Source organism: Eschrichtius robustus, chromosome 7, assembly GCF_028021215.1.
Source record: "Eschrichtius robustus isolate mEscRob2 chromosome 7, mEscRob2.pri, whole genome shotgun sequence".
Classification (NCBI taxonomy): domain Eukaryota; kingdom Metazoa; phylum Chordata; class Mammalia; order Artiodactyla; family Eschrichtiidae; genus Eschrichtius; species Eschrichtius robustus.
In genome coordinates this window covers 89504355-89518579 of record NC_090830.1, presented here as the reverse complement: position 1 = coordinate 89518579, position 14225 = coordinate 89504355, and the positions used below count along the sequence as shown (strand labels likewise).

At 38.8% G+C, this 14225-nt stretch overlaps 1 protein-coding gene across 6 annotated transcripts in view; it reads right to left on the bottom strand.

Moving 5' to 3' along the window:
* SHLD2 (shieldin complex subunit 2) overlaps window positions 1-14225 on the bottom strand; it is a 94575-nt gene that overhangs the window by 42686 nt on the left and 37664 nt on the right. For all 6 annotated transcript variants that reach the window (XM_068548017.1, XM_068548020.1, XM_068548022.1 and 3 more), the window contains exons 3-4: window positions 5334-6875; window positions 1621-1728 (exon numbers count right to left, since the gene is read on the bottom strand). In XM_068548017.1, the coding sequence (XP_068404118.1) occupies window positions 1621-1728; window positions 5334-6870 (1645 nt within the window). In that variant the 5' untranslated portion in view covers window positions 6871-6875. The remainder of the gene's footprint in view (window positions 1-1620; window positions 1729-5333; window positions 6876-14225) is intronic.

The window sequence follows — 14225 nt, the reverse complement described above, 5'->3', positions numbered from 1 at the left end:
CTTATTCTTATTAATTTCTGCTTTTACCTTTATTATTTCATTCCTGTTTCTCTGCTTTACTTTGTTGTTCTTTTGCTAGTTTTCTGAGTTTGGAATTTAATTCATTTATTTTTATTCTTTCATTTTTATTGATAAAAAGAGTTTAGCTAATAAATTTTTCTTTGATAACGCCCTTAAATGCATCCCAGAGATTCTGACATGCAGTGTTTTCATTGTCATTATTTTTTTTTTAATTGTATAATATCAGTTTGTATTTCCTTTTTCACCCAGGATTTTTTTAATAGGTTTAAAATTTCCAGATATAGGACCTGCTGTTGTTGTTGTTGTTAATAAATTCTAGCTTTATACCATTTGATCAGCGTGTTTGTAATAATTCCACTTTATAGAAGTTACTGACATTTTCTTTATGACCTAATAGGATCAATTTTCCTGACTGTGTTGTGGGCACATGACAAAAATGCATATTTCTATCATTAGAATATAGACTTCAATTTATATCCATAAGATCTACCCTATTCATAGGATCAACACTGTTCACTATGTTATTTAGATCTTTTATGTCCTTAGTTATATTCTGTCTATTAGATCTGTCTTGTGCCAGTAGAGAAATGCAAATTAATACCACAATGAGATATCACTACACACTGATTAGAATGGCTACTATTTCAAAACAGGACAATACCAAATGCTGACAAGGATGCAGAGAATCTACAAGATACACTGCTGGTAGGAGCCGCTCTGGAAAATAGTTTGGCAGTTTCTTTTAAAACTGAACATGTATTTGCCATACAACCCCCTCTTTTCATTACCTCAAGAATTCCAGAGGCTCAGAAACTCCACGGAAGAACTTCGGAGGTCCCTGGAACCACTTGGAATGATATGCAAGGTTTTATATCTATCTACTTAAGTCTATTTTTCTGAAGACATGGCCCATAGCTTCTCAAAAAGGTCTATGACTTGCTAAAAGGTTAAGAACCATGACTATATTGACTCTAAGAAAAATAAGAAAATGAAACATGAACCCCAATATTTCTTTTTTCTTTTTTTTTAAATGAAATTTATTTTATTTATTAATTAATTAATTTATTTATTTTTTAAATTTTTGGCTGCGTTGGGTCTCCATTGCTGCGCGCGGTCTTTCTCTAGTTGCGGCGAGCGGGGGCTACTCTTCGTTGCAGTGTGTGGGCTTCTCGTTACGGTGGCTTCTCTTGTTGCAGAGTACAGCCTCTAGGTGCGTGGGCTTCAGTAGTTGTGGCACGTGGGCTCAGTAGTTGTGGCTCGCGGGCTCTAGAGTGCAAGCTCAGTAGTGGTGGCACACGGGCTTAGTTGCTCCGTGGCATGTGGGATCATCCCGGACCAGGGCTTGAACCCATGTCCCCAGCATTGGCAGGCGGATTCTTAACCACTATGCCACCAGGGAAGCCCCCAATATTTCTTAAATATGATTATACTGTACAAGTTCATTTTTGTAAATTCTATTTTCATTCTTACTAAGAAAATAAACCAATACCTTTCAGCTAACTTGTTTAGAAGACATTTTGTAACATTACCATTTTAACCCTACTTTTTTCTAATACACTTCAAATACTAAGAAATTATTATATTTAAAATGTGTCTTACATTCTTCAGGATGGACAGATGAATAACTCCCAAGATTTAATAAGTGACTGGTAAATGTTGATTGCAGTACTGTCTCACCAACCCAATGATCCTCATGAATAGTAACATCTAGAAAGGGGAAAAAAAAAAGTTCTGATCATGCCAAAAATTCCTTCACATTGTGGTTAACGTACCTATCATAGCAAAATACTGTGCATGCCTCTCACATGCCAGCCAACTAAAGTTCAAATAGGGTAAATCATCTGCCTAAAGAAACAAAATGATAAAATAGCAAATCTGAACTCTGAACCTAGGTATGTCTGTATGTAGGTAAAATAACAAAATTGCTTCTGTATATTCAAACAATATCAATATGGACACTCTGCTCCACAGAAATTTAATGGCTTTTGTTCACTTAAGGCAAATGGTACAATGTATATTTCTGATAAATTAAAAGTGAATAGGGACTTCCCTGGTGGCACAGTGGTTAAGAATCTGCCTGCCAATGCAGGGGACGCGGGTTCAATCCCTGGGCTGGGAAGATCCCATATGCCTCGGAACAACTAAGCCCACGTGCCACAACTACTGAGTCTGCACTCTAGAGCCCACAAGCCACAACTACTGAGCCTGCGTGCTGCAACTACTGAAGCCCACGCGCATAGAGCCCATGCTCCACAACAAGAGAAGCCACTGCAATGAGAAGCCTGAGCACTGCAATGAAAAGTAGCTCCCACTCGCCACAACTAGGGAAAGCCCATGCACAGCAACAAAGACACAACACAGCCAAAAAAAAAAAAAGTGACTAGTTTAGGGCCAGGAAGCCAAGCAGTGGTTCATTCCAAAGCAGTAGTGCCTAGAAGAGTAAAAAATATTCAGTATGCATTTACCCCTTCTGCTAATAAGCATAACATAAGGCATTCTTATTCAGAAATTGTGAACTAGATACTATTTTTTCCTAAGGAAATAAAGCAAAACAGAACAAAAAACCCTGTTAAAAAAAAAGGTGTTCATAGAAATAATCTAAATATACTATAATAGGAAAATGGTTAAGTAAATTGTGCTAAATCACTTCACAGAATGTTACCTAGTTGTTAACAATTGTATGGACACTAGGAAAAGATAGAGAGATAGCAGGGTTGAGTTTCCATCTGCTAGGAAAAGGCCTCCTGGGAGGCACACACAGTGACAGTAATGCCTTGGTAAAGTAACCATGGTCCACGGTCTAACCCTCTCTTTATGGTCTGGGGAACCTCATTTTTTTCAGCACTCCAAAAATAGATTTCAGCTCTGCAGCATAAGCTCAGTTAATGAGACAAAAAAACCCAAAACACAACACAATCTTTTTGTTTAAATATACAACAAGGCATTAATTGCCAAAGAACAACACTTGCAGCCTGTTCTCACCTTGTAGGCAGTTTTACACCTTGGAAGCCAAGTCATAAGGAAAGGGCTGCTCAGCGAGCACTGAATCAGAACAGAGCTGAGTTAGATGACCTGAGCTGCCAACGAATAAGAGGATACTGCCAGTGAGACAAGACTACGCCAAGCTGTTACAATCCCATGTTCATCTCTTCAGTAGGGACTGCACCTGACAATCTTACACAAATACCAGCGTATATTAGCTAAGGTTCTCACTCCCCCAGCAAACCATCCGGTAGGAATTACCAGTGATTGCCTTGATATCTCTTTATAAGCTTCTAAGACTGACCCACACCTCTTCTCTATCACATTCTTTCTTTAGATGTGCTATTAAGCTCAGTCAACTTCATCCTGGTCTGGGATTCATGCTTTTTTTTTAATATAAATTTATTTATTTATTCACTTATTTTTGGCTGCGTTGGGTCGTCACTGCTGCCCACGGGCGTTTCTCTAGTTTTGACAAGCGGGGGCTACTCTTCGTTGCATTGCGCGGGCTTCTCACTGCAGTGGCTTCTCTTTGTTGCGGAGCACGGGCCCTAGGCACGTGGGCTTCAGCAGTTGTGGCACACAGGCTTAGTTGCTCTGCAGCATGTGGGATCTTCCTGGACCAGGGCTCGAACCCATGTCCCCTGCATTGGCAGGCAGATTCTTAACCACTGCGCCACCAGGGAAGTCCTGGAATTCATTCATTTTTTTTTTTAAATTAAGATTGGAAAGTCCACTTATTTATTTTTATTTATTTATTTATTTATTTTTGGCTGTGTTGGGTCTTCGTTGCCGCGCACGGGCTTTCTCTAGTTGCGGCGAGCGGGGACTACTCTTCGCTGTGGTACGTGGGCTTCTCATTGCAGTGGCTTCTCTTGTTGCGGAGCAGGGGCTCTAGGCACGCAGGCTTCAGTAGTTGTGGCTCACGGGCTCAGTAGTTGTGGCTCACAGGCTCTAGAGCACAGGCTCAGTAGTTGTGGTGCAAGGGCTTATTTGCTCCATGGCATGTGGGATCCTCCCAGACCAGGGCTCAAACCCGCGTCCCCTGCATTGGCAGGCAGATTCTTAACCACTGCACCACCAGGGAAGTCCTGGGATTCACTCTTAAAATGACTGGTATCTCTGCCCTAATACACTGGTGTGTTGATTTTTAAATCAATAAAGGACATGTAACAAAATGTTAAGATTTCTTTTTTCACATGAAAAAGCAGGATACAAACTGTTTTTCATGATTACAATTGTATATTAAGAGTAGGGATTCTGGAGTCTGGGTGAAACCCTGCTTTGCCACCTCCTAGCTGGGTGACAGTGGGCAAGTTACTTCACTTCCCTAGGTCCCAATTTCCTCCAGCTGAAAAATGAGGATGATAATCAGTGCTCTCCTCATATAGTTGTTGTAATGAGTTGAAAGACACGTAAAGTTTGAAACAGGGACTGACACTAAGTAAGTTCCCAATAAATATCAGCTATTACCCATGTATGCAGACACAGATTGAGAAGCACGGGGAAGATAAGAGGAAGGTAACACTCCAAAACTCCACTGGCAAAAAAAAAAAAAAAAAAAAAAAAAAAAACTCCACTGGCGGTTATATGAGGTTGGTATAATACCAGGAGTTTCTCTTTTCCATATTTCCAAATGTGATTAATAGCGACCCTTGAATAACGTGGGGTTAACGCATCTATAACTTTACAGTTAGCCCTCCATATCCCTTGTTCCTCCACATCCATGGATTCAACCAACCACTAACAGTGGAGTACTGTAGTGTTTACTATTGAAAAATATGCACATATAAGTGGACCCATGCAGTTCAAACCCATGTTGTTCAAGGCCCTACAGTAATTTTAATAATTTTAAAAGGCAATAGAAATTCTCTGTTCCCTCAATAAGAATGTAGTGTGCACAGCTTTATTAGGGATTAAGTAGTAGATATATTGTCCTTTTATCATAAGATGGTTAATACACCTAAGGAAAACGGTAAAAAAAAGATATACATAAATAAAACTATAAAAAACAAAGAAAGAGCCTGATGATACACGACATGAATGCTAGCACAGTGAATGAAAGGAGGAGCAAGCAGAGAAGGCTTCTTAAGAAGATGAGTGGGAAGGAGGGACAGAGCTAAGAAGGACAAACAAACGCCCAGAAATGGCAACACACAGGACCCCGGGAAGGGGTGAGGAGACCAACGCGGATGCCATAAGGAACTCGATCATTGCTGGAACCCTGAGAGGCAAACGGTAAAGAGAGAATCCTCAAAGGCTTAAAGTGGGAGGGGGAAAAAGCCCACAGCTTTGTAAAATAAACTCTCAGTATACCATGATGACCTTACCCGTGAGTAAAATTATATCTCCAAGAAACACTGTAAGTGCCCAAAACGCTGCAGTCCTCCACAGAAAAACCTTCTTCTTAATTTCTGATTGGTCAATTACCACAATTGTTGCTAAAGGCACTTTGGAGCCAGCATTTGGTCCAGATTTTATGTTTATTTCTTTCACGTGACATGGAGATAACACCATGACTAAACAATTATACTTCTGACTTTCAGAACCACAGTTTTTTATTAACGATGTTTTTTTAATGCCCTTAAATCCAGACACATTCCTCTGGTGCATTGTTACAGTATGATCTCTCTCGTTAGAAATCAACTTGATTTTCTTAGCGACGTGGGGGACTTCAGATAGAGCTTGAGGATGGCCTGATTTATCTTCAGAGGTCCAATTTCTTTTAATAAAACTTTTGTGGAAGGTATTTAGTTGGGAACACAGTATTCCTGAGCTACATGACTCAATGCGTATCTCATTTGGTGGCAATTTATCATCAAAACTGAAAAGTTCTTGAGATCCTATATTTTCTTCAAGACCTTTATCGGTGTTCAAGAGAATGTGGCTATTTTTTGTTTCAGGACAAACAGGACTAAAAAGTTCAAGGGAACAGGCTTGGTTCTGTCCACCTTCATATCCTTCTGTAGAATCATCATTGGGCTGAATCAAATTATCTTCAGTTATTCTTATTTCCCCATGACTTGTCTCTGGTTCAATCTCCATTTTAATGGTTCCTTTATTTATAGAATTCTGCCCTTTATACTTCCTTTGAGCTAAAAAAGCAACCTGGCTGGAGGTCATTACACTGAGAAATTCAGTATCAGTGGATATTTTAAGGCCTGAGACCTTCCTAACTGTTCCTTCAGGCCTTGGTTTGTCTACTGTGCTAGAGGAAAAGAATTCCAGACACTGGTTTTGTATTTCTTGATGCTCTGTTGGTGCACAGTTTGTTTCCATAGCTCCTGGCCCCGTATTAGTCTGTTCAGCACCACAGACCACATCCAATGTAGCTGCACACTTATGATCTAACTGAAAGGAATTTTTTGGAACATTCTGACCATGTATATTTGATTGATCTTTATGCTGTTCATCTGTGATTTTCTTATGTTCACTGAAAAGCTTTTGATACTTTTCTTCTTCAGTTAAATGTTGAAATCTGGCCTTAAATCCACATATTTGATCACTGGAGTTGGTTCTATCACTCAACCCCAAGGGGTGACTCTTCTGGGATTTTATAGTTTGTGTTTCAGAAATGCAATGTGTGAAGTCATCTTTCACATGAACAGATCTGTTCACAGAGTTTGCTGGAAAATGACCACGAGGAAGATCTGGAGGGTCCAGAGGTTCCAGGTCCTGATAATCCTCAAGACTTTTGTGCCTGCATTTTTCATCCTTCAGATGTAAGGAATGGTGATTGTACAAAAGCTGAATTTCTTTCCAGGGGTCCGCAGTGGACACTAAAGAAGTTGGTTCCTGTGATACTGTCATTTCCAGTGGACTGACTGGAGCACCCCAAAAAATGTGGACTTGAGATCCTCCACTCATGGTTTCTGAAAAAATGAAAAATCTAAAATAAGCCTTTGTCATTAAATTTTTATAAGTTGATATTAACTTATATCCCCAAAGCAAATATAAACTATGAATCAAAAACATAATTAATAGATGATTTACACTGTTACTCCATTTAATTATAAAAGTAATAAATATATAAGAAATCGTAAGGAGAAACCAAAACATCCACAAAAATTCCTCACATAAAGACTCTCTTTAAGGAAAATAAAGCTAAGTATACTAATATCAAACGAGTAAATCCTTAGCATGGTCACTTTTTTGTGTTGAAAAACTTGCACCATTTAAACAATAACTTAGTAAAGAAGGCGGGAAACAGCATTTGTTTAACTGCACTATAGTCACCTTGAAATCTCCTGTTTCCTTTACTCCATTGATTATGTAAGTTTAGGGCCACCTTCCTTGAACTGTGAACTCAATTCCCAAGATTAGGGACCTCCCTGGTGGTCCAGTGGGTAAGACTCCATGCTCCCAATGCAGGGGGCCCGGGTTCGATCCCTGGTCGGGGAACCAGACTCCACACGCATGCCGCAACTGAGTCGGCATGCCGCAACTCAGTCGGCATGCCACAATAAAGGATCCCGTGCACCAAAACGAAGATCCCGAGCGCTGCAGCTAAGACGCCCCCACAGCCAAAATGAGTAAATAAATAAGTATTAAAAAAAAAAGTAAACACACACACACACATACACACAAGTTTCAATTCCCAAGATCAAAACAGAAGGCTTGAACCAGAGAGAAAATTAAAAACCAAGGCTCTTTTCAAGATGTCCGAGTGACTGTATTATCTATCTTTAATCTGTTAGCATAATCAATAGTTGCTTCTGTATTTTTAATCTTCTCTAAAATACACCAGATTAAGAAAAGTCACTTTGTAATACACAGATAAAAAAACTCATTATAATTTAAACAGTTTTTCATTAACTGTGGCACTTGATATAAGTAAATCTAAGTAAGCATCATATTTAGTGAGAAAAAATAAAGAAACATACCAATATTTACTTGATAATAACTGACTTCCAAAAAGTTTGTGTTTTTTTTTTTTGTTTTTTTTGGCCGCGCTGTGTGGCTTGCGGGATCTTAGTTCCCCAACCAGGGATACAACCGCGCCCTTGGCAGTGAAAGTGCAGCGTCCTAACCACTGGACCACCAGGGAAATCCCCAAAGAGTATTTATTAAATAGATCTATTCCTAGAGTTTGCTGACAAATTTTTTATAGTGCTACAGGGACAAAAAGACAGAGTCCCTGGCCTAAGAGAACTGTCAGCCTGGTTTTAAAAAAACAAAAAGGAGAGAAAAATAGTGAATGTAAACTCATAGTTTAAAAATAATGTAATAAATACTATAAGCTATAAATAGGAAACAGTAGTCTCCTGGGGAACAATGCTCCTATGGAAGGTAAGCGCTATGGCTATAAGCATCTAAACAAAAGAACGAGCAGCTGTAAAAGGCAGAGTTATGAAAGACCATGGTATGATTGAGGACTTTTGATCAGAGTACAGGGTCCTTTGTAAAAAGGTAAGAAAGTTTCAAATCATGAAAAGTCCATCTGGAAGTATGGGAAATATGGCAGTATACAGGAAACGACAGCTATTATCCACAGTCACTCTTATCATTCCTTGAAGATTCGTTCATGGTCACCTCTTTCAAATCTAATAACCTATCCAATTATAATTCTTGTGATTTCAGTATCAATGTGGGTGTTCCTTCCAATACCCTGGCCTCTTGGTTCCTTGCCCTCTTCTCCTCCACTTATTTTATTCTCCACCCTACCTCAGTTATCCATTCTCATAATCATACAACTACCATTATCAATAACTACATACTTTTCCTTAATTTCAAGTTAAGCTTTCAACTCTGACTACTTTCTCCTATCTTCGACTTACCCCCTCTAAATGCACAACTCCAACAATTCTTTGACCACAAGGGATCTACGTTGAACACAATGATCATACTTCATTTTTACAGCCTCATTCTTCACTTCCCTCCTTAACCAACTTAGATTCCATCGCCCATTATTATAATCATTCCCTATCATACTTCTCTAATTCTGCTGCTCTCATCTCCAAGGTATTGGCCCGGCTAAACTCGAACCCTAGTTCAATCACCACCTACTCTACACCTGTAACCAATGAAAACTAGTCATTGGTTAGTTCATTACCACTAATCTCAAGGTAGTACCCAGCAATCTTATCTTTTCCTGTCCATTCGTTCTCCAAGATAACTCTTTTATACCTTTTTACTCTTTAAATCCCCAGCATCTCCTCCCCTATCTTCAAGTGCAGCTGGTGATCATTTACAAGTTGTCAACAACATATTTACCCACTTCTATAATACCCATATACTTCGCCCAACTTCTTATTACTACAGACGAACTAACTGTTCGTGCTTCTATGCAAAGCCATCTCTTCCTCACTTAGACATTAGATCTTATACCCTCTTTCCTACTCAGGTTTCAACAATTCTCCCCTTTTCTCCTAAATCTTGATTTTTCTCTCTTTACTGGAGCATCTCCATCAACATACAAACATGCTGTGATTGCTCCTCAAGCTGTTATTCCTCAGCTCCTACACTCCTCCACTTATTGCACCACTTTTCTGCTCTCCTCTACAGCAAAATTCCTTGAAAGAACTGTCAATATTCCCTCTGCTCCCATTCTCTCCTAAACCCACTCCAGTCAAGCACTGGTCCAAACCACTCCACTGAAACGGCATATTTCAAGGTCTCCAATAACCTCCACCTTAGCATCAGTCAACTTCCCATTTTCAACTTACTCCGACTGTCAGCAGGATTTGACACCACTGATCACCGCTTTCTTCTTTTTATCTGGCTTTAGGGATACCACATCCTCTTGATTCTCATCCCACCTCACACTACCTCACCAGTCGCTCCTTCTCAGTCTCCTTTGCTAGCTCCTCCTCATCTCCTCAACTTCTTACTCAAGGGCCCAGTACTTGGCTCTCTCTCTGCACTCACCCCCTAGGTGATTTTCTTTCAGTCTCAGGATCTAAATACCTTCTAATGACTACCAGATGTATATCTCCATCACTAATGACTGATGATCACCAGATGTGTATCTTCATCACTAATGACTAATGACCACCAGATGTATATCTCCATCACTAATGACTAATGACTACCAGAGGGGGCACGGGTTTGATCCCTGGTCAGGGAACTAGATTCCACATGCCTCAACTAAGAGTTTGCATGCCACAGCTAAAGATCCCGCATGCCACAACTAAAAGATCCCACATGCTGCAACTAAGATGCAGCGCAGACAAATAAATAAATAAATATTTTTTTTAAATCCTACAAAGAAAAACATTGGGAAGCAAGATTAAGGATGATTTTTTTTAAGATTTCTATATTTTAAAAGTTTTATTGTGATGAATAATGAATGTTTATTATTTTTATAATAATCAGATCTTTTTTTGTTTGGTAATTCAGGCTTTTCTTTCACAATCTTCAAACTGAATATGGTGTTCCAATAGACATACAACAATGGACCTAAATCTAACATTGCAGAATAAGAGCTGAGAACAATGATGTCAGCTGTTAACTTATTAGCAACTAAAACAAAGATATACCGCTATTTTCAAACAGTTTATAATAGTGAATTATTACTAAGGAAACAAAATTATAGTAAGCTTAGGTGTCAAGTCTTGACCCATAACAAAACAAAAAGGGCTAAGTATCACTAAGTACTATAATCACATGTCCCACCCCCATCTAATCCTCATAGAAAGAATAATCTGCATAAAGAGTAACTGGTACATTAGATCTAATTGACAGTTTACTATCTATATATCATTATTAAATTGGCCACTAGGGGGCCCCAAATAGCACAGCAAAAACGTTCAAGTTCAAAAGATACATCAAAACCAAGTGGAAGAGGGAGGAATATATTATTCTGACACATAGGTAGAAACACTTAGATATATTCAAATCAAATGCATAAAATTCCTATGCTAACAAACTTCCTTATCTAGAATCTTTGGGGTTTTTTTTCTCCAATAGTTTCTTCCCTTTAGCCTCAAATCTTTAAAAACAAAACAAAAAAACAAACTTTCATGTTGTTTCTTTGTTCTCACTTCCTATTTATTCTTCAACCCACTTAAATATGGCTCTTAACTCCAATCATTTTGCTATAAAGTTTTTTACTATGGAAATCAATGACCTCTAATAGCCAAATCCAAAGGTCAGTTTTCAACACTTATCTTACTGCCATTTGAGACTGTTTATCAATTCCTCTTTCCTGAAACACTCTACTTTTTTTGATTCTGTGAGACCATCAAATTAGAATTATTTTCTGCTTAAAAAACCAGAAAACTATTGATTTATTCATTCAATCATTCACATAACAAATACTCAGTAGTATGTGCCAGGCATCATGCTAAGTACTGGGAATTCAACAACAATAACAAAGAGCTTTAAGGAGCTTATAGTCTAATGGGAGAGCTAAAATGACAACTGTAAAATAGAGAAATTGAGTAAGCACAGGAATACATGCAGGGCGTCCCTAGGAGGGAGAAGCCTGGGGCAGCTCAACCACGTAGGACTGCCCATTACCTGCATTTTTCATAGGCTCTCTGGACTACGTTTAGTGACAAAATTTTGAAACTGAATTTAAATAATATTCATAAAAAAGGAGTACAATACAGTCCCAAGGCATCCCTGCACTCCACCCCAACACCAGAGCCAGTAAAGCAGCCTCCACTGTTTTACCCAAGGGACAGACCTGCAATAGGTAATCTCCAAAAGGTTTAGAAAGAGTGTAAGACACTCACTGCTTCTAGGTCCTCACTTAACATTTTCTCCTAAATGTCCTGCAATCTGACTTCTATTTCCTATCTCTAGTAAGACAACAGTGAAGCCCAAATTGTCAAATAAGTATCCATAGTACTTCACCACACCAACTGTGAAACTCTTTCCTTAGTTTCTAGAACACTACTCTTTCCTGACTAGTTCTTCTACCTCTCTGGTTTTTCTTTCTCTCTTTTTCCTTGGGCCATCTCATCTTTTCATTCCATACAACGCTGCAGAATTCCATCTAATTGCATTCATTTAACTACTAAATATCCAATTATGCTTTACCAGGCTATATTGAACCAACCACTCTCCCTAACATCAGGCTTATATTTCTAGTATCATTGTATCTGACACAATCACAGTAGATAAAAAAGCAATGTTCTTATGGAAGTTTCTCAAAAACCTAAAAATAGAACTACCATATGAACCAGCAATTCCACTCTTGGGTATATATCTAAAAAACAACAAAAACACTAATTCGAAAAGATACATGCACCCCAATGTTCATAGCAGCATTATTTACAATAGCCAAGATGTGGAAGCAACCTAAGTGTCCATCAACAGATGAATGGATAAAGAAGATGTGGTATACATATACAATGGTATATTACTCAGCCATAATAAAGAAATTTTGCTATTTGCAACAACATAGATGGACTTGGAGAGTATTATGCTAAATGAAGTCAGACAGAGAAAGACAAATACTATAAGATATCACTTATATGTGGAATCTAAAAAATAAAGCATTCCAGTGAATATAACAAAAAAGAAACAGACTCACAGATATAGAGAACAAACAAGTGGTTACCAGTGGGGAGTGGGAAGGGGGGAAGGGCAAGATAAGGGTAGGGGATTAAGAGGTACACACTAGGGACTTCTCTGGTGGCGCAGTGGTTAAGAATCCGCCTGCCAATGCAGGGGACACGGGTTCAAGCCCTGGTCCGGGAAGATCCCACATGCCGCGGAGCAACTAAGCCCGTGCGCCACCACTACTGAGCCTGCGCTCTAGAGCCCGCAAGCCACAACTACTGAGCCCGTGTGCCACAACTACTGAAGCCCGCGCACCTAGAGCCCGTGCTCCGCAACAAGAGAAGCCACCTCAATGAGAAGCCCGCGCACTGCAACGAAGAGTAGCCCCCAGTCGCTGCAACTAGAGAAAGCCCACGCAGCAATGAAGACCCAATACAGCCAAAAATGAATAAATTAATTAGTTAATTTTAAAAAAAAAGAGGTACACACTATTATGTATAAAATAAATAAATAAGCTACAAGGATACAACTCAGGGAATATAGCCAATATTTTATAATGGCTATAAATGGAATATAACCTTTGAAAATTATGAATCACTATGTCGTACACACAAAACATATAATATTGTACATCAACTATACCTCAATTAAAAAAAAGAAAGCAATGTTCTATTTAGTCTCTTTCTTGAAGGGAATATCTGACTAAATGACCCTGTATCTGACTAGATTCCATAGTCCTTGGATTCAAGTTTGGTAGGGTTGAAGGTTATGAGGCCCAGAGGCCACAGATTCCCAAGATTCAGAGCTCTCCTTGCCTTCTAGGCAGGCGAAGTTGCTGAAGCACACAGGGGTGACACGAAGCAGTCTTGAGAGTTCAGACAAGATCTCCCAGGACGAGAGATGTCTGAAATAAATTAAAGGTCTATAAAATACAAGGTTATTTGTATATAACGATTACTTTAGTATGCCTTCACTTGTTTGTCTGAATATATACCCCTGTACGTGTGGGACTCCCCCTTCCCGCTCAAAAGAAAAAACACAAAAACTGACTTGAAAGTACGGTCCTGTTAATTCAAAAGAGAGTAATTTTTTAAAGAAGTCTTTATATCTAAGGCTGCAGCTAGTAACTCCTCTAATTTATAGGATTTGTGAGTCTGTGAGCAGGGGGATGGCATGTGGTGAGACCAGAGGGAAACAAAATATTTATCATAGCAAAAATACACTGACTGAGAGTTAAGCTGTGAACACTGACATATTTCAATGATTCCTGGATAACTTTTGGGTGGACTCAGAGGGTTAAAGCTCATTAAGATACCAGATGAAACTTGCAAGTACATATCCATTACCATAGTTAATAATTATACAATTTCTCAATCGGCAGAAGGCCACTTCAGTCAGAAAGACCAATGCAACCATAGTCTTTTATCTTTAGAGTGGTCAGAGTCTGATGAATGGGTCAAAGATTTATAAAACAGGATGAACCATATCAGCAGGTTTGTCTTTGCAAAACACTGCAACTAAAAATGCTTGTTACAAAATATATGTGGTTAAAAGGGAGTGCTTTCTCCATCTTATTACCAACCTAAAAACTCATCATTATAATGCCTTTCCATGTCAATTTTACCAAAAAAAACGAGCATGATAAAGTTACTCAAAAGCATCAAATGACAAAATGAAGAGGCAGCATAGGATTGTAATTAAAAGTATGGGTTTGGGAGCAAGACAGATATGGGTTAAAACCCTACTCTGAAACTTACTAAAAATGTAAACTT